Source organism: Biomphalaria glabrata, chromosome 18 (genome assembly GCF_947242115.1).
Source record: "Biomphalaria glabrata chromosome 18, xgBioGlab47.1, whole genome shotgun sequence".
In the NCBI taxonomy this organism is placed as follows: domain Eukaryota; kingdom Metazoa; phylum Mollusca; class Gastropoda; family Planorbidae; genus Biomphalaria; species Biomphalaria glabrata.
In genome coordinates, this window is record NC_074728.1 from 2,828,376 (window position 1) to 2,849,098 (window position 20,723).

At 40.1% G+C, this 20,723-nt stretch overlaps 2 protein-coding genes across 10 annotated transcripts in view; one reads left to right on the forward strand and one right to left on the reverse strand.

The window, feature by feature from the left end:
* Positions 1–8,427, forward strand: part of LOC106061488 (uncharacterized) — a 37,984-nt gene extending 29,557 nt beyond the window's left edge. For 6 of the 7 annotated variants that reach the window (XM_056016859.1, XM_056016860.1, XM_056016854.1 and 3 more), the window contains 5 exons: positions 2,055–2,146; positions 3,537–3,671; positions 4,692–4,787; positions 6,630–6,714; positions 8,052–8,427. In XM_056016859.1, the coding sequence (XP_055872834.1) occupies positions 2,055–2,146; positions 3,537–3,671; positions 4,692–4,787; positions 6,630–6,714; positions 8,052–8,349 (706 nt within the window). In that variant the 3' untranslated portion in view covers positions 8,350–8,427. The remainder of the gene's footprint in view (positions 1–2,054; positions 2,147–3,536; positions 3,672–4,691; positions 4,788–6,629; positions 6,715–8,051) is intronic. The other variant, XM_056016857.1, reaches the window with a different exon arrangement.
* Positions 8,428–11,062: 2,635 nt separating this feature from the next.
* The window catches only part of LOC106058032 (uncharacterized), a 43,072-nt gene continuing 33,411 nt past the window's right edge, over positions 11,063–20,723 (reverse strand). For 2 of the 3 annotated variants that reach the window (XM_056016592.1, XM_056016591.1), the window contains 4 exons: positions 16,877–17,011; positions 14,133–14,228; positions 12,694–12,787; positions 11,063–11,350 (listed from right to left, as the gene is read on the reverse strand). In XM_056016592.1, the coding sequence (XP_055872567.1) occupies positions 11,137–11,350; positions 12,694–12,787; positions 14,133–14,228; positions 16,877–17,011 (539 nt within the window). In that variant the 3' untranslated portion in view covers positions 11,063–11,136. The remainder of the gene's footprint in view (positions 11,351–12,693; positions 12,788–14,132; positions 14,229–16,876; positions 17,012–20,723) is intronic. The other variant, XM_056016593.1, reaches the window with a different exon arrangement.

Consider the following 20,723-nt stretch of genomic DNA (forward strand, 5'->3'; position numbering starts at 1 on the left):
TTTAACTGAGTCATAGATGCTTCTTATGTCATTAGTGTAAAGAGTGTACAGTACAGGAGAAAGTACACAACCTTGTGGAGCACCCGTACATAGTACTCGAGTTGACGATTTGGTGTGGCTTTTCTTTGAGTCTTAAATGTGTGTGTGTGTGTCCTGCAGACTTTGTGAGAACTCTTTAACTTTCCTCTCTGCCAGTGAGTGCGAAATAGCGCTTCATAGCGCTTAGCACTTCTGTTACGTCGCCCTTCTTTTAAGCTCGCTAAAGAAGATCGCCCTTGGCATGCGGTCGTCTCCCATGCAGGATAGGTGTCCGACCCAGCGAAGATGTCGGTAATAAGTGTTTCTAGACTTTCCACACCAGCTTCCAGCTGAACATAGTAATTTGTAATGTAGTCCAACCAGCTTACGTCCAATATGGTGCGAAGGCATCTTTGATGGAAGCGTTCGAGTAGCCTTTTTGTGAAATGGTCGTGTCTTTGTGCATCGCACTTAGAACCCTAAGCAAGCAAAAGCAAACAAGAGCTCCCTTTCACTGACCTGAATGAGCAGTGTACACCTCGTATACACCAGTCTCTCTGGCCGGTGGGGGGGGGGGGGGACTCGTGTTTAATCTGACATTCACTTTCAGTGACACGGACATTCCGGACTTGCGGACTAGAGACGCGTCCGGAGGCAACGACACCAAGGCCCCTGCCATATTCCTTTTATGTACCCGGCGGAGGAGCCATAAACGCCTTCGATATAGAACCCAGGTCTTGGGGCCATACAAAAGTGTGGCGAGAACCACTGCTTTATAAAAAATTGATTTTTGTTTGCTCTTTATATTATAATAAAATATAAACTTCTGCGTACTTCATAACGAGATGTTTAACCCTTTCCTGGCTGAGTTGTTTGTTTCATTCTACACGTTTTAGATGTTTCTTCAGAAAGGAAGAAGTAAAGTATCTCTTTCAGACCTCATGTCTGATGGTGCCAATGTTTTGCTCCTTCGGTTATGTCAATGAACGTTAAATGGTGTAATACTGAGTTCTTACTTCCTGAAGTACTCTAGACACGTGACAAGACAAATAGTACAAACTGACCTAAGTCCGTTTCAGCAGACAAACATGAAGTTTATTTTACTACAATAATAATACACTGCACTCCTTGTTAGTGCTACAAGTCAAGAAATAATAAACAATCCTATCCGCATAACAGCGGTATCAAAAGTATCCAATACGTTAACAACAAATCACGTCCGCATCTCGGCGGGTAACACTGTGTAGAAATATAGATTAACTAATACATGTCTCAAAAGACCACTGGCAACAACTGCCCACAAGTTACTTTCTAACTGAAATTACTACAGACTTTTCTAAGTCGCTACTGTCCATCCCGGACTAAAATATACTTGACCAAACGGTCAAAAGAATAACACTTGACTTCTAACTTGACTTCACTTGTATGCTTTACTTGACTGACTGCCCTCTAAGTCTAACTTTATTCATTCTACTTCCTGTTTTCTACATCAGGAATTCCACGTGTTATTTAAACTCTTAACATGACGTGAACTTTAGATCATGCAATGTCAACTAAGACTGTGACAGGTTAACCAGGAAGTCATGTGGCCAGCACAACGACCGTCTCTTCAGCATCGACGATTATTACGCTCCAGCCCAGACCTCTACAGCAGTACAACCGAGAGTTGCAAGGTGGTTGGGGGTTCAGGGTTTAACATTCCACAGAGCCTGCCGTAGGACCCCACGCATCTATTGTTGTGTTTAATTAATCAGAGTGCTTAGTACTTCATTATTCAAATATAGGATGTGACTTTCCTATAAATCGTGGAACAGTTGTGAAGAATGCACAATTGTAAATAAAATTGACTTTGAGATAAAGATCGTATCATTTGTAGCTGTTATTAACATTGAAAAGAGAAGAAACATTAAAGATCTTTTTTTTGTGTTCTGATTATGAAAAATATCTTCACTCAAAAAACAAAACTAACTTATCTCGTGACTTATCTCATGACTTATCTCATCTTTCTATAATTTTGTGTTTTTGTTTATATCCAGAAGTTGTGTCGACGACAAACGGAATTTGTATCCAAACTGTGACCAGGAAACAAAGTTAGGGCAATGCTACGTAGGAGTTCAGTGCCCAGATGGTAGGAATTACTTTAGGCAACATGTGACTCACTCATTAGTATGTAGGTTGTAGCTAACATGTGACTCACTCATCTGTATGTAGGTTTTAGCTAACATGTGACTCAATCATCAGTATGTAGGTTGTAGCTAACATGGGTCACACTCATCAGTATGTAGGTTGTAGCTAACATGTGACTCACTCATCGGTATGTAGGTTGTAGCTAACATGGGTCACACTCATTAGTATGTAGGTTGTAGCTAACATGTGACTCACTCATCAGTTTCTAGGTTGTAGCTAACATGTGACTCACTCATCAGTATGTAGGTTGTTGCTAACATGTGACTCACTCATCGGTATGTAGGTTGTAGCTAACATGTGACTCACTCATCGGTATGTAGGTTGTAGCTAACATGTGACTCACTCATCTGAATGTAGGTTGTAGCTAACATGTGACTCACTCATCGGTATGTAGGTTGTAGCTAACATGTGACTCAATCATCGGTATGTAGGTTGTAGCTAACATGTGACTCACTAATCAGTATGTAGGTTGTAGCTAACATGTGACTCACATATCGGTATGTAGGTTGTAGCTAACATGTGACTCAATCATCAGTATGTAGGTTGTATCTAACATGGGTCACACTCATCAGTATGTAGGTTGTAGCTAACATGTGACTCACTCATCGGTAGGTTGTAGCTAACATGTGACTCACTAATCAGTATGTAGGTTGTAGCTAACATGTGACTCACTAATCAGTATGTAGGTTGTAGCTAACATGTGACTCACATATCGGTATGTAGGTTGTAGCTAACATGTGACTCAATCATCAGTATGTAGGTTGTATCTAACATGGGTCACACTCATCAGTATGTAGGTTGTAGCTAACATGTGACTCACTCATCGGTATGTAGGTTGTAGCTAACATGTGACTCACTCATCAGTATGTAGGTTGTAGCTAACATGTGACTCACTAATCAGTATGTAGGTTGTTGCTAACATGTGACTCAATCATCAGTATGTAGGTTGTAGCTAACATGTGACTCAATCATCAGTATGTAGGTTGTTGCTAACATGTGACTCACTCATCAGAATGTAGGTTGTAGCTAACATGTGACTCACTCATCGGTAGGTTGTAGCTAACATGTGACTCACTAATCAGTATGTAGGTTGTAGCTAATATGTGACTCACTAATCAGTATGTAGGTTGTAGCTAACATGTGACTCACATATCGGTATGTAGGTTGTAGCTAACATGTGACTCAATCATCAGTATGTAGGTTGTAGCTAACATTGTGACTTGTGTATGTATGTTGTACATGTAATGACTCACTTTCAGGACGAGACAGACCTTCTAGAGAAGCAACCAATTTAGTATGTTTTATTTGTTCTTTTGTCGTGTTTCCCAAAGACTGCCCAATGCACTACTGGGGTAGCGGTTGTGTGCAGAGCTGCATTAACTGTGATGACCCGTGTGATAAGTTCAATGGCTCGTGCTTATCCTGTAATCCAGGCTATAGAAACCCTGCCCAGTCTTGCAATGAAGGTATCCTACGAATTAATATTGCTTTATGTCTGTCACCCTGGATATTTGGTTACTTTAGGCTCTGTTCTGTTGTAGATGATCGAATCATAGGTGATATCAGGATGTGTTACGTAAAAAAAACTGCTTACTTAATTTACTTATTAATGAGATATCAGTGGCCACAGCATTTGTCTTATTCATGTGATAGATCCATAGTATTAATTATGCTGATCCCATACAAAACTTGCAATAGTCAATTATATAGTTACTTAGATCCTCAAGCGTCGTTCGGATCTTTGGGAGACTTCTTCGACCCATCGGGTGGCAAGCTGTTTCCACAAAGATCTGTCACTGGAAATGTCGAATGCCTCCTCCCACATGGTGTCCACTGTTCTGAGGTCCTCCATGAAAGTGTGGCGCCAAGTTATACGAGGACGCTCTGTCACAACCTCACTGAGTGTTCGACTCTCAGTTCGGCATAGGATTTCCTTGTTCTAGACCCAATCTATACAACTGATTCCCAAAATCTGTCTCAGCCATTTTTGTTGAGGCTAGCTGTTTCAACAAAGATCTGTCACTGGGAATGTCTGAAGCAAGCAATAATATACTATTACAACTTAATAGGTATGAAGAACTAAGAGATGGCTATCTAATCACATAGAGGTACTTTCTTACTGTTACCGAATTAAACTAAGACCAATCTTCGTAGAAGGCTTGAACACTGACCTGCAACGTCACAACCTGTGAGCAGTGGCGACCAATAGCTCTTTGTCACGTCACAGGTCTGTACGACATTGAAAAGTGGCCTACTCTTTGTCACCGCGAAAGTTTCGTGGGTTAACTCATGTCCGCAGAAATAAAAGAGTTATCTTTCCATGACTTGTTAAAATCGTGGTGTCCCGCATGGTTTGGCCACGAAGAGAATGACATAGAAAAATGGCCTCGGTTCAACCGACTCTCACTAACCCCAACTTTCATTAACTCTTGCCCACGTGACATTCCATTCCTAAGACATTAAAATTTTGTTGTTGTGTGTGTCAGCCTGCTCTGCCAACTACTACGGAAAGAATTGTGAGGGAGATTGCCTAGAGAAATGTGGAGACGATTGTCTAGAGCGTATCAACGGCGCGTGTATAGGTGAGTTCTGTTTGAACCTTCTTTTTCTTTTTTTTTTTAAATTGCAAAACAAAATTATGTGGTTTCAGTTACAGAAATACAAATGTATAGAGTGCTTTATCTGTTTTGTTATTGTTATTTTATTTAAATGATTTCTTCCAAGTTCAAGGTTCCCTGTTATATGTATAGTTCGAGATTAATTTTTTTCTTCTTTTCTATTTTGTATACATTAAAACTTTCCCTTCTATTACGTGTATGTTGTACAAAGTTGAAGGCTGCTTTTGTTATGAAGTTGGCCTGTTGCTAGAAAAAAAAAGGATATCGCCCGGTGCCTTAACTCTTTCTCTCCGCAATTATTTTTCCACGTTTTGGAAGGAATTCTTCATTTTGCTCATTACTATTTCACTACCCTGTTATGATTGGGCTTCAATAGTTTTGTTGTTTTTATCAGAAAATGTTGAATTAGGTATAAAATTAGAGGGGAATGCATGCTTTTTTATATATATAATTCAAAGTCAAGTTTTAAAAAGTAAACACTAATTTAATTTAATGAGGTGAAAATCAACGATGGTATCGTCGATTAGGAGAGAAAGAGTTAAATATAATGGTGCAGTAGATTATATCCCAATGTGGAATAAAAGAAAATTGAGCCTGTAGGTGAAGCTTGGAAGTCTTCTTGACCCACCAGCGAAAACACAAACTTACAATAGTGCATCAGCAAGGATTTGTGCAGTGTTTCCCAAACTGTGCTCCGCAGAACCCTAGTGTTCCGTGAGGCCTGATAGATGTTGCTTGAACCACTGGAATATCAACTAGTAGGCCACCACGTGAATTAACCTCTCTTAAAAAATAAGCAAAGCGTCCCGTTGAATACTCAGAAAGTGCATATTGTTCCGTTAAGAAAATAAGTTTGAGAAACACTGGATTTGTGAATAAAACCAATGCCAGGTAGTACGATGGCTGATAGGAGTGTAACACGGGATGTCAGGTCTGCAAATACAAAACGACAAATGTCCAAACAGAACAGAGGAAACGTGACAGATTGAGATAAAGAAATTTTGATAACTTTTGCACAGCACATTGTAGGATAGAAGACCACTTCGCTAGATCCTATAGTTCTTTGATCCCAGATGTTGGTACCGTCGAAAAGATGAAAAAAAAAACATCGTCAAAGATTGCAGGGTACTTTAGACAAAACATGAATGGTTTCAAAGTTTCACGATGTCTTGAAAAGGAAAAAGCTGGTCTGGTGCAAGTTCTGCTCAACACTGCGACAAGACTTCCAGATACTTGCAAGAGACGCCACCACGGAGCCCTATGGCTTGAAGGATTACAGATGTTGCTAGAAACATTTTGTTGCAAGTTAACTCTTTCTCCCCGTAATTATTTACCACATTCTGGTGGAATCAACGTTGGTATCGTCAGTTAGGAGAGAAAGAGTTAATGAAGCCTTCATTTGATAGAGTGCGAATTTTCGTCTATTTGCATAAGTTACCTGTTTTGAATGTTCTTTCAGATTTTGAAGATTATAACATCCTAGCACGAACCGAGACTAATCGTCATAAAAGGCCTAAAATCTGACCTGCAACGTCACAACCTACGGGCCTTGGCGACCAATAGATAGTTGCCACGCCAGGCCTTCTCTAACGATTGGTCTCGGCCTTAACCTACCCCCGGACGGGCTCCAGACGATGCCGGATAGCGGTGGGCAGGGCTTAAACATGTGACCATCGATCGACAGTCCAGAGGTATATGGTGCAGAGTCCGGGATTTTTTTCCCTTGAGTTTGTGTGTGTGTTTGTGTGTGTGTAATGGCGTTTATTTGATAAAGACTATGTTTAATTATTTGGTTCATTGCCACAGAAGAGATAGCTGTTTGGAAAAACGGGCTGCTGGCCTTCGTAATCATTACCGTTGTCACCATAGTCGCCATCTTTGCAACCAAGAAGTAAGTGGACACGACTGTGTGACTGGACTTCGTTATTATTTTTAGAAATTTAGTGTTAATTGGACGTAGAGATACATGTAGTGTTATAAAAGGAAAGAGGGGGGGGGATTAGAAATTTTTAAACTGAACGGGAGTGTAAGCGAGACCTTTCATTATAAAAGGCCTCAACACTGAACTTTGACGTCACAACCTGTGGGCAGTGGAGACCAATAGCTCGTTGCCGCGTCGTACAGACCTGTGACGTGGCATCGGGTTATTGGCCTAAGCATCCCACAGGTTCCGAGGTTGCAGGTCAGTGAGTTCTTTATCGATTGGTGTCTCGGTGTAAGAGGGAGATAACTTGTTTGAGAAACGAGAAACAGACAATAAAGTCAGACTGAATGAGAAACAAGCAAAATAAAATTAATTAACGGGGGAAAAAAAACGACATAACTACTGTCATATTTACTAGATTACCTCCCTTTCTTCATAGTAACAACAATTAATTAAATAAAAAAATGGCTTATTGTTTTTTATTGATTCACGCAATGTCATTGACAAAGAGTGATTATCCAAAGTTTCAACTTGATCCGAGAATGGGAAGTGGTAGAGCAGGGGTTCTTAACCTGTGGGTCGCGACCCCCCTTGGGGGTCGATTGACGATTTGCCTGGGGTCGCCAAAGACTATCGAAAAAAATGGATTGTATTTTGTCTGTTCTTCTATTGCTGTGTATGTTTACGGGGGGGGGGGGGTCGCGGCAGAGTTGGGGATTGTAAAAAGGGGTCGCCGAGCTTAAAAGGTTGAAAACCGCTGTGGTAGAGCGTGTAAAGGAATCCAGCCAGACAAAACACTACAAGCTTTGTAAAACTCAAACAGCAGGAGAAACAGGAAAGCAGACTATGACGTCTTAACACCATACGAGCTAGAGCCGCGGTGGCTGAGCCGTAAAGCGCTTGACTTCCAAATCGGAGGGTCCGGGTTCGAATCATGTTGAAGACTCGGATTTTTTTATATTTTGGGCTCTTTAGGGCGCCTCGAAGTCCCCCCAGCTATAATTGGTACCAGACATTAGTTGGGGAAAATCAAAGGTGGTTGGTCGTAACGTTGGCTACATGACAACCATGTTAACTGTGGGCCGCAAAAACATGGCTTATAGACCGCATGGTCTGAAAGGGGAACTTGAAAAAACAACTACAGGGCCTCCAATCACCTAAGGACTTTCCGGGTCACAGCTTTGAATGCGTAGCTACAAGAAATAATGCCGTCTTATTTAGTCTTTAGACTCGAAGACAAATTATTATTTCTTTCTAATTATTTGACGTTGTCAGATTAAAGTAACTAATTCATGTTACAACAGGTTTACCAAGATAGAGGAAGATCCGTTATATCTCAGTGTGACACCCACACAAAGTGACACTGACAGTGACTCAAGACAAGGAAAGCCTAAAGTAGATGTCAAGTCCAAGAAGTCCTCATCAGCAGTTAGCGTACACGCAAATCGATCCAGGACCTCCAGGCAATCAAAACGTTCAAAGCAGTCTGGGACCTCTTTAAGGACTCACTCCAAAAGGTCCTTAACCCAGAGCCGGTCTGCTACGGGTTCAAAGTCTTTGAAGGGTTCAAGCCATCAAGTCCCTCTCCCAGTGGTTGCCTGAATCTATATGCTGCCATATATATATATATATATATATATATATATATATATATATATATATATATATATATATATAAAATATATATATTTTATATATATATATATTACAGATCATCATTAGGAAGTGTTAAAACATTTGTTTTAAGGGTGTGGTGGCCAGGCGATAAATCTCTTGGCTTCAGAACAAGGGATTTTCAGTTTGAATCTAGCTTTAATTCATCATCCTCTTATCATGTTAGGTATAGGAACGTACAACTTCACATTCTTTGTTACTGCACACTTCACTAATTAAAGTAAGGATGTAAGGTAGTAGAGTTGTGTATAATGACAGCTAAATACTACAAATAAAGAAATATCTTTGTAAGACGTTTCCTGTTTTTCTTTCTACCACATTGTGGATTAATAGTAGATAACTTGTTGATAAGTTGCAGATAAACTGTGGATAAGTTGTTGATAAGTTGCAGATAAACTGTGGATAAGTTGTTGATAAGTTGCAGATAAGTTGTGGATAATTGCAGATAAATTGTGGATAATTTGCAGATTAATTAGGGATAAGTTGTAGATAAACTGTAGATAAGTTGTTGATAAGTTGTAGATAATTTGTGGATAAGTTGTTGATAAGTTGTAGAAAAACTGTGGATAAGTTGTTGATAAACTGTGAATAAGTTGTGGATAAGTTAAGGATAATAAGCGGATAATTTTGTGGAAAAAAATGTAGACAAATTATGTATAAGTTTGTTGATAAGTTGAAGATAAGTTGCGGATAAGGTTTTTGATAAGCTGTACATAAATTGTGGATATGTTGTGAATAAGCTGTGGATAAGTTGTGGATATGTTGTGAATAAGCTGTGGATAAGTTGTGGATATGTTGTGAATAAGCTGTGGATAAGTTGTGGATAGTTTGTTGATAAGCTGCAAATAAATTTCGGATATCTTGTAAGTTCTAGATAAGTTCTGGGTAATTTGTGGATGAGTTATGTTGCTTGATGTTCAGCTTTAGTGATGATTGGTTATAAAAGTTTTTTATTTTTATTTCCATGTACTGACAGTTATATTTCATACATTATTGTCTTGCAATGAGCTCAGGGCAACAGTATTCATAAAGGGTTATAGACTGTTTCCATAATGCACGGGACTATGACACACCAGGAAGGCGATCTGCAAGACTTGCTGACGCCTGGTCTTCGCTGGGCAGACGATGAGAGACTTTTGCGACTTCTGCTTGCACAATTGGAGATGCGCGTACATGACAAGAGTAGAGATTGGATAGCAGAGTTAGGGTGAAACGGATAAGAGAGTCATCAGAGAAACAGATGAAAAGAGTTCAAGAAGAAAAGGATATAGACACACACACACACACACACACATATATATATCCATCCATCCCAGTGGCGCTACAGCCCATGGAGGGCTCCGGCCTGCTTCAACACATCCTTCCTTTCAGATCTCTCCTGGGCCTTTTGTCTCCGCACACACACACACACACACATACATATATATATATACAGAGATAGAGAGAGAGAGAGAGAGAGAGAGGGAGAGAGAGTGAGAGTGGATACACACACATATATATATATATATATATATATATATATATTTATATATATATATATAGAGAGAGAGAGAGAGAGAAGGATAGAGAGGGAGGGAGAGAGAGAGAGAGGGAGAGAGAGAGTGAGAGTGGATACACACACACATATATATATATATATTTATATATATATATATATATATATATATATATATATATATATATAGAGAGAGAGAGAGAGAGAGAGAGAGAGAGAGAGAGAGAAGGATAGAGAGGGAGGGAGAGAGAGAGTGTGAGAGAGAGGGAGAGAAAGAGAGGGAGAGTGAGAGAGGGAGAGAGAGAGAGGGAGAAAGAGAGAGGGAGAATGAGAGAGATAGGGAGAGTGAGAGAGTGAGAGTGAGAGGGAGAGAGAGAGAGGCAGAGAGAAAGTGTGAGAGAGAGAGAGAGGAAGAGTAAATGTAGCACGTATGGAGACGCAGTAAATTACAGGCTGTCCTTATCCATAGGCAAACTAAGCAGCCGCATAAGGTCTCTTCTTGATGGCGGCCTCAAATATGACAATTTTTTTAGAGAAGAAATCTGTCAATGTCACTGATTGAGTACACTAAATTTGTAATTAATTGCTGTGTTGTTGTTTTTTTCAAATTTTTTGTTGCTTATTTTTTTATTTTTAAATTTCCCTTTGGGGCCACCAAATTCACTTCACCTAAGGCCTTCAATTATCTAAGGCCGGCCCTGAAAAAACAAATAGAAAGAGAAAGAAATTCACAGCAAAAACAAGTAAACAATTAATCAATCAGAAACATACAAAGGAAGCACAGACAGAAAATCGAGACACCAAAAATGCGTAGACAATTATCATACCAGTGCTAGATTTATCTATAGGCAACATAAGCTATTACCTGGGGGCGGGGGGAGGGCCACAAAATATTGTTTTCAAGAAAAATAAAAGGATAAAATTGCTTTGTGTTTATAACAAGGGGCCCATATCTTAAATAGCTTAAGGCCCTATCACGACTAAATCAGGTCCTGTTTTTTTTTTTACATACAGCAAATAAATAAATTGCTTTGTAATGATTACATTGGGGCCACATATCGTAAAAATCTTAGGGCCTTATAAAGTCTAAATCTGGCCCTGTCTCTTACAGACAGCATTTCCTTTAATAAAAATAGATCAATCACACTAATTGTTTCTCTCTTACAGTGTACACCGTACTTTATTTTGATTTATTCACCAAGTCCGCTTGTCAGAAATGCTCAGACTTGATTTGACCTAGTTTCTGCCCGAGGCAAAACTTTGTCGCTTGTTGAAGAGACCGCACGTAACAATGACCGGTTGGAGGGACCTCCCAAAGAGTTCTTGGATAGTATGCCTAGAGAGCTCTGGTGCACGGGTGTTTCCCCGGGCAGTGTCCAGGTGTCGGCGTCACTCTCCGTCTGCCATTCCAGTTCTTGGTCTTGCATCTTATACCTAGGACATGATTCAGGAGAGAAGAATGCGCTTAAGTTCTGACTAGACTTAATGTATTCTAAGACTAAGACTGCTTTATTGATCTATATGGAAATTTGTTGTGATTAAAAGGACTCTTTTCTCATATAAAGACAACACTAGAAGATGATAAACTTAAATTGTCGATGTTTTATAGGGCTGAGTGGTTGATTGGTAATGCGCTTGGCCTCAAATATCTAGGGCAGCGGTTCTCAACCTTTTAAGCTCGACGACCCTTTTTTTACAATCCCCCACTCTGCCGCGACCCTCCCCCCCAACACAAACACACATACAGAAGAGTAGACAATAACAATCCATAATTTCGATGGTCTTAGGCGACCCCTGGCAAATCCTCAATCGACCCCCAAATGGGTCGCGATCCACAGGTTGAGAACCCCTGATCTAGGGCGTAATCAGGAGAGAAGAATGCGCTTAAGTTCGGACTAGACTCAACGTATTCTGTTCATTCAAGAAGATGATAAACATATGTTGTAGATGTGTTAGGGAGGCTTGGTGGTTGAGTGGTAAAGCGCTTGTTAATTGAGCGGATTGGTCGCGGGTTCGAATCTCGGTGAAGACTGGGGAAATTGAATACTGTGATTTTTTTTAAACATCCGACTCTAATGGGTCACTGACATGAAAGGGAAAACGTTAAGTCTAATGGTCGTTTAGCTGACCACACGATACCTGCGTTAAATGTCGGCCATAGAAACAGATTTGACATCATCTTCACCATCTATCATATCATTAAGTATTAATTTTGCATTGAGATCCTTAGATAATTGCTTCTCACATCTATTACTGGCGACGCACATATCTCAAAACATTTTCATTCGCGACTACCTAGAGACTCTTGGGGAACGCCTTTTTGTTTTTCCACCTATTCTGATCTTCAGAAAACAAAATCTTTCTCCTGACGTTTCCAACTATTTCTCAAAAAAAAAAAAAAAAAAGATCCTGAATAAATTTAATTTTAATAAGGCGAAGGCGCGGTGGCTGAGTGGTAGAGCGCTTGGCTTCCAAACCGAGAAGACCCTAGTTCTAATCCTGGGGAAGATTTTTAATTTCGGGATCTTTGAGGCGCCTCTGAGTCCACCCAGCTCTAATGGGTACCTTGCGTTAGTTGGAAAAAGGTAAAAGCGGATGGTCGTTGAGTTGGCTACATGACACCCTCGTAAACCGTAAAACCACAGAAACTGATGACCTTTACATTATTTGCCCTATAGACCACAAGGTCTGAAAGGGGAACTTTTTTTTATAAATTTTTTTTTGTACTAGTTTACTTTGTTCTTTTTTTTTTCATCACACATTCATTGTTCACCTACCTTCTTAATGCAAAGACAGTGACGACACTGACTAATACAACTATTAGAAAAGCAATCAAAGCAGAGAAAATGTGTGTAGTTGTAGTCGCTCTTTCTGAAATAAGAAAATCATAACATTTTATTAGACCCATAGAATGGATTATGTAGCATAACATACTTGTTGTTGGCAGCTTTTTCAAATGCCTCGCCTAACCAGGGCCAATGACGTGTCTGTCAGATCCTTCGCCTATGCTTTAGTCTGTTGCACCGTTGGGGCACTAACAGGATCAGTTAGGGGGCCACTGCCTAGAGCATAGCCACCATGGCGCGAACGGGTTAATAAATTGCGCTTCGGCATGGACTATAGGGGTCCGTATGAGCCTTTTGGGGAATGACACCAGATTTTTTTTTAAGTTGATTTAAAAAAAAAAAGGTTCCCTCAAAATATCCTATTTTAAGTTCAAAACGTGTAATTGTGTTTTCAGCAACAGTTTGTTTGCCATTATGGTTATTTTTTACGTTGGCTAGCCCAGATCACACTGTGTTTGTGATGACCACCTTGCTAACATATTCTTGAACCGGGCCCCACGGGTACCTTGCTACGCCACTGGATGGAAGCACCTAGATTCAGGGGTTCTCAACCTGTGGGTCGCGACTCCCTTGGTGGGTCGATTGACGATTTACCAGGGGTCGCCTAAGACCATCGAAAATAAGGATTGATTATGTCTATTCTTTTATTGCTGTGTGTGTGTGTGGGGGGGGTCGAGGCAGAGTTGGGGATGGTACAAAGGGGTCGCCGAGCCTAAAAGGTTGAGAACCGCTGACTTAGATGGTTCACAGGTCTTACCTACACAATTACCAGTCATCATCATCATCAAACTCCATTAGAGTGAGGGCTTGAGAGGCTCAAATCCTCTCTTGCAAAAGCCCTGGACAGAAACCCTGCTGTCTTGCGTAGTGCATAAATGTCGAAAGACAGGTCGAGAATTTTGGGTTTCCCAGACCTGTCGAGACGGAGATCAGCAATTCTGGGGCAGTCAAACAGAATATGAGGCACGGTTTCCTCTTCTTCCCCGCAGCGGGGGCACCGTGAATCAAAATTTGGCCATAGCCGCGAGAAATATGAGCCAACAGGACAGTGGCCTGTCCTGCACTGTGCTATAATAGCTTGCTCAGGCCTGGACAGCCTCCACCACGGGGAAGTGCGGTCAGGGCGCCTCGTGCGCTCCCAGACTCCACGGGCTTTTTGGGACTTGTCCCAACACTCAAACCACTTTTCCATTTCTGTTTTTTGTATTATAGCCAGGGCTTGATGAAAGCTTACAGCCTGTTCAGTGGGTGGAATTTGCCCTCCCTGGTTGGCCAAAGAGTCTGCAATTGTGTTTCCAGTCACACCTATGTCACCGAGCCGAGCCTAAAAGGTTGAGAACCGCTGGACTTAGATGGTTCCCAGGTCTTACCTACACAACTACCAGTGACACGTTCTGTGCAGTCGCTTCCACATTTGTCTATACAGTTCCCTTCACAGTTTTCTCCGTAGCGGTTATTAGGACAGGCTGAAAGTAAAAAATATACTCGCTATAACAAATGTAACAGCTCAGCTTTTGGCTATTGTTGGTGACCCAATGTGTTCAGTCTAGGGGTTAGGGCGTATTTGGGCTGATTCACCGAAATTAAAAACAAAATGATCCAAAACGAAAGGAACGATCCTTCTGCGACCTCATTTCGCGATGTGGGATGAAATTTAAATGGCTGGACAGCACTGCGTCACGATAAGAATATGGCCTAAGGCCTTAGTTGTAACATCACTTTTCATTGGTTGATTTTGTCTCTTTTTTTTTTTTTTGGTTCTTCTTTGAAAAGCGCCCACTTTAAAGCACGTCATCGGAATGGTAATTGCCAATGTCGACAAATCATAAGATATATATATTTTACACGTACTGTCTTTAACGCTATTCACATATTGTGAAGAAACAAGTCTTTTTAAGTATAAACTGCCTTTTATTGTGCAGCATTCAAACATAACATATTTACAAGGCTAACATTATCTACAGATAACCAACTCTACTAGATGACCTCCTCTCTTATTGTGTTTAACACACCCCTCACTTCCCGCAAGTCCCCTAACTCTCCGATACCCAACACTTGACCGTGCGTCACGGTTGACCACAATAAGTAACCGTGTCGCAACACATATATTGGGGCCATATTTGCCATTTAGCTTCTGCGTCACGTTAGATTCTCGATCTAGATCTAGCTATAATAGGCTCTAATTTGGCAATGTATCCATCCTAAATAGGCATTTCGGTCAATGGGCAGACTGGGCTCTATAGCTTTGGTCTGCAGCCAGTCTCCGATAATAACACCTACGGTTATCTGTTGTTCACAGCCGTCTCAGACGTCTGTTCCACTGTGAACTGCATTTAGTTTAAAGAATGGTATTGGTCTGCACGAGCCAATTGTCACTTTAAAAATAATTTGCGCGGACTGGAGGCAATGCAGTAATTTATATAATGACTAGTCGCAACAGAGTCGATAAATAGGATATTTTAATCGACCACCGGTGGACAATTGTTATGCTTGCGCGGGATGTGGCAAAATATGTAGGTCACAGATGGGGCTGCTTAACCACAGGAAATACTGCACCCCTCATTAATCTTCAGACTCGAAGGCAAGCCTTAATATTATTATTATCTACTACAATTACTCCATTAGATATTTCTTCTGCGTAAACCCTTTTAACATTCTACGTATCGTATTCATTTAAATTTTGCTAAATGGCACTTACTGCGACGCTCTGGGCAAGTAAGAGAGAGACAGAGAGATTGAGAAAGAAAGAGAGAAAGAGACAGAGAAAACCGTGGGAAAAAGAGAGATAGAGAGAAAATGTCAGAGCAACGGAGAGAGAGACAGTGGCCAAGGGAGAGTTTGAGAGACATTTTGAAAGAGTGCGTTAGAGTGAAAAAAGAAAAAGAGAGAGAGAGGGGTAGAGAAATATTGAAATAAAAGTAAAAAAAGAAACTGAACGATTGCTGGAGAGAGACAGAGTGAAAAAGTGTGAGATAATATTGAGCATAGAGACATACATAGATTTGAGAGAGATAATATTGAGCATAGAGACATACATAGATTTGAGAGAGATAATATTGAGCATAGAGACATACATAGATTTGAGAGAGATAATATTGAGCATAGAGACATACATAGATTTGAGAGAGATAATATTCAGCATAGAGACATACATAGATTTGAGAGAGATAATATTCAGCATAGAGACATACATAGATTTGAGAGAGATAATATTCAGCATAGAGACATACATAGATTTGAGAGAGATAATATTCAGCATAGAGACATACATAGATTTGAGAGAGATAATATTCAGCATAGAGACATACATAGATTTGAGAGAGATAATATTCAGCATAGAGACATACATAGATTTGAGAGAGATAATATTGAGCATAGAGATATACATAGATTTGAGAGAGATAATATTGAGCATAGAGATATACATAGATTTGAGAGAGATAATATTGAGCATAGAGACATACATAGATTTGAGAGAGATAATATTCAGCATAGAGATATACATAGATTTGAGAGAGATAATATTCAGCATAGAGACATACATAGATTTGAGAGAGATAATATTCAGCATAGAGACATACATAGATTTGAGAGAGATAATATTGAGCATAGAGACATACATAGATTTGAGAGAGATAATATTGAGCATAGAGACATACATAGATTTGAGAGAGATAATATTCAGCATAGAGACATACATAGATTTGAGAGAGATAATATTGAGCATAGAGACATACATAGATTTGAGAGAGATAATATTGAGCATAGAGACATACATAGATTTGAGAGAGATAATATTGAGCATAGAGACATACATAGATTTGAGAGAGATAATATTCAGCATAGAGACATACATAGATTTGAGAGAGAGAGTGACCAAAAAAAAGGGAGTCAGTGAGCGAACTAAAAAAGAACAAGAGAATGAGAGAAAGAGTTTGTATACATAAAAGAGCGTGAAAGAAAGATAGAGATAGACAGAGAGAGAGAGAGAGATACAGAGAAAGTGGGATATAGAAAGAGATTGTGAGAGAGATAGAGAGAAAGAGAGAGATAGAGAGAAAGATAAAAAAAAACGCATTTCTCTAAGTGACTGTGGTCTGTTATCTGAACCTACTCTCATTGCAAGACCTGGTTGGGTTCCTGAAACCTGGCTTACACGCTGAACACTTCCCGTCAAACTTATCACACTCCTGTGCACAGTTGATGCAGCTCTTCTGGCAATTAACACCCCATTGGTACTTGGAACATTCTAGAGAAACACAAAGTGTGAATATGGCTTTCCAATCTGCAATGGTTCTTTGTGCTTTTATTGAGAACATATACAAATATATAATACAAAAAAAAAACAGAAATGGAAAGTGGTTTGAGTGCTGGGACAAGTCCCAAAAAGCCCGTGGAGTCTGGGAGCGCATGAGGCACCCTGGCCGCACTTCCACGTGGTGAAGGCTGTCCAGGCCTGAGCAAGCTATTATAGCACAGTGCAGGACAGGCCACTGTCCTGTTGGCTCATATTTCTCGCGGCTATGGCCAAATTTTGATTCACTGTGCCCCCGTTTCGAGGAAGAAGAGGAAACCGTGCCTCATATTCTGTTTGACTGCCCCAGACTTGCCCCAGGGCTTTTGCAAGAGAGGATTTGAGCCTTTCAAGCCCTCACTCTAATGGAGTTTGATGATGATGATGATGATTAAGAACAAAGATGTGTCGTGTAAAGCAGGGGTTCTCAACCTGTGGGTCTCGACCCACTTGGGGGTCAATTGACGATTTGCCAGGGGGTCGCCTAAGACCATCGAAAATATGAATTGTTATTGTCTTTTCTTCTATTGCTGTGTGTGTGTGTAGGGGGGGGGGGGGTCGCGGCAGAGTGGGGGATTGTAAAAAGGGGTCGCCGAGCATAAAAGGTTAAGAACCGCTGGTGTAAAGTCAGAGTAATCGTTCCCCTGTCAGACCTTGTAATCTATAGGGCACATGATGGAAAGATCATCTGTCTCTGTGGCCCACGGTTAACGAAGGTGTCATGTGACCAGCACAACGACCGACCGCATGTACTTTTCCCCAACTAATGTCTGGGTGGACTCAGAGGCGCCCAAAGTTCCCGGAATTAAAAATGCCAGTCTTCACCAGGATTCGAACCAGGGACCCCGGTTTTGTAAGTGAAGCCCTTTACCGCTCAGCCACCGCGCCGTGTTCGTGTAATAGCCAAGAAAACGCCAAAATCTTACATCTTAACTAGAAATATGCAGAAACTATAGAATAGAGCAGCATCACTTCCAGCAGGGTTACCATAGGTAGACAGAAAGGAGAAACCAATTGTACAAAAGAGAACAGAAAGGAGGACCCAAACTTTACAAATGAGGACATAAAGGAGGACCCAAACTTTACAAAGGAGGACATAAAGAAGGACCCAAACTTTACAAAGGAGGACCCAAACTTTACAAAGGAGGACCCAAACTTTACAAAGGTGGACATAAATGAGGACCAAACTTTACTGAGAACATAATAGAGGACCCAAACTTTACAAAGGAGGACAGAAAAGAAGACCGCACTTTACCAGGGAGAAGCGAAAGGAGGATCCTAACTTCTGAAAGGAGGACATAAAGGAGGACCAAACTTTACAAAGGAGGACAGAAAAGAAGACAACACTTTACCAGGGAGAAGCGAAAGGAGGACCCAAACTTTACAAAGAAGGACAGAGAGGAGGACCAAGCTTTACAAAAAAAAAAAGAGTACATAACAAATACCTACAGAATCAACCTGCCTCTGCCTACACTGTGATTTATAAATCATGTCGGTAAATCACTGGGCTGTAAAACTAACATAGTAACATTCTCTTGTGATTATTTTGTAAATATAGAGAAATGCATCGACCAATGGAATGTCTATTTCTCTCGTGTGTTTACTTTGCCGCTTCTATGGTCTAGTCAAAAAGAAATATTAATAAAGCTCTATGGAAAGAAAAAATCATGTCTTTCGCCCTGGATGTCATTATATAGTAGTCGCTTATAAAGAAGGCAGGGAAGTAGTTTTAAAATAATTTTTCATTGTAGAATTAGTTTAACAAATGAACATCGAATATATCAATACTCTATCCCTATTTTATATTTATAAGGGCCCTATTTGATTCATCAATCATCACTAATTCTCCCACTTGATGTGGACAAAAAAAAATACGGAAAGTGAAATAGTCATTACTCATTACTAACATTAGGTCTAGAACAGCTAAGATATTTCCATGATCGAAACTACAGCGGGTAAGTTTGACAAAAACGATTTTTATTCTTAATTCGACTTGACCTTCCATTTCATCAACCATTCAAAATGTTATCAACTCATCTACAGCAATTCAAATAAAAAGTTACATCAGAATTCATCCGCCAACGCAAACACACAAACACACACACACACACTCCAAAGCGATGTGATTTTTTTTTTCCATTCGCGGCTCTAACAATTATTTACATTATTCAATATCACTGTGGATATGACAAATAGAATAAGGGACATAACTTACAAAATATTAGATTTGTCGTGTGGACAATAAAATGTCTCAAGTAATGATAGCGCATTTCGACGTAAAAGAAACACGAACACACGCACGCACATACGTAAATATTTTTTTAATTTTGATTTGAGAGGAACATTTCTCAATTTTTATTTTTTTTTACAAATTTACTCTAACCAAGTAAGGATCAATTTCAGCATAAATATAAAAAAATTAATAATAATTCGCTTTCATATTCATCGAACGGTCTTTAAGGGGTTCTATATGTCCAAAAAGGACATTTCTCCTCAACATTTTAAGATTTTAATTCCAATCCTTCCCACCCTGGAGTCCAGCGATCGAGTCGCACTATCCCCCCCCCCCTCCCGCCCTTTTCCAATATCCATATTTTAAGTTATACAAGTTCCCACCAGCCATGTCCACCCTTAACCCAAACACGCGCTCAAATGTCATTAACATCCCAACCTCTCAAAGGTAATGTCAAAAATCTCATCCAATACTATGCTGGTCATAGCCAATGAGATCATATCCCTACATTTTCCCGTGACATCATTGATCGTCTGGTAAGGTTCAAGCTTCCAACAGTCAGGTTCATACCCCCCCCCCCGTCCGTAGATTCCCCATCAACTCGATAATCATTTATCCATTATCGGGAGACAAGGTTACTTGAACCCCGAGTGGGTTCCTCGTTCCCAAAGAAAACGAGCCCACGAGAGGCTCCTACGCAGTGGCGCTATTAGGGTGGGCGTCACCCGGTGCGGATGGTCCAGGGTGTCACCACCGCCACCCCCCTCAAAAAAAGAATTCGTGTTTTTTGTCTGTAGAGCCAAAATACAAATAATGTATAATTAACTATACAAATTGAGAGTTTAACAACTATAGATGACAATTTATCTATAGTTCAATTTTGCAACAACGCAATCATAAGTAAATTACAATGTTGTTTTTTTTTCTTTTCTGGATTTCAAACATAAAAAAAGGGAGGAAAGTCCAACATTTATGTCTTTAACGATTTCATTTTGTAATAAATGTGCCCGTTCTAAAAGTGTCTGTTCATTGTCGAACGTGTTATGTTTTTGTAAAGAAAAAAAGTTTAATTAGCCACCACTTTGTCAATAGTTTAAAGGTAGGCCTACTCGTATGTATCCTTGACCTTCTAGTACATCTTCTACGCAAAAAAAAAAAAGGAAAGATAAGTAAAATAAAAGACACCCCATTGTACCAAAAATTTTGGGCAACAAACATTTTCTAAAAAAAAGAATGTTGGCCATATAGATAAAGCGAATGCTATACACATCTATTAAATAGCTTCTCTGCTGCTTAAACTTTCCTCCACTCCTTTATGGCTCCATACACCGAAGCTGCATTTTTTTTTAATCCTTGAGCTAGACATATCATAAATTCAAGCTTCCCCCTTTCTAGACATTTAAACTAATGTAACTAAGTAAACCTCACCAGCGT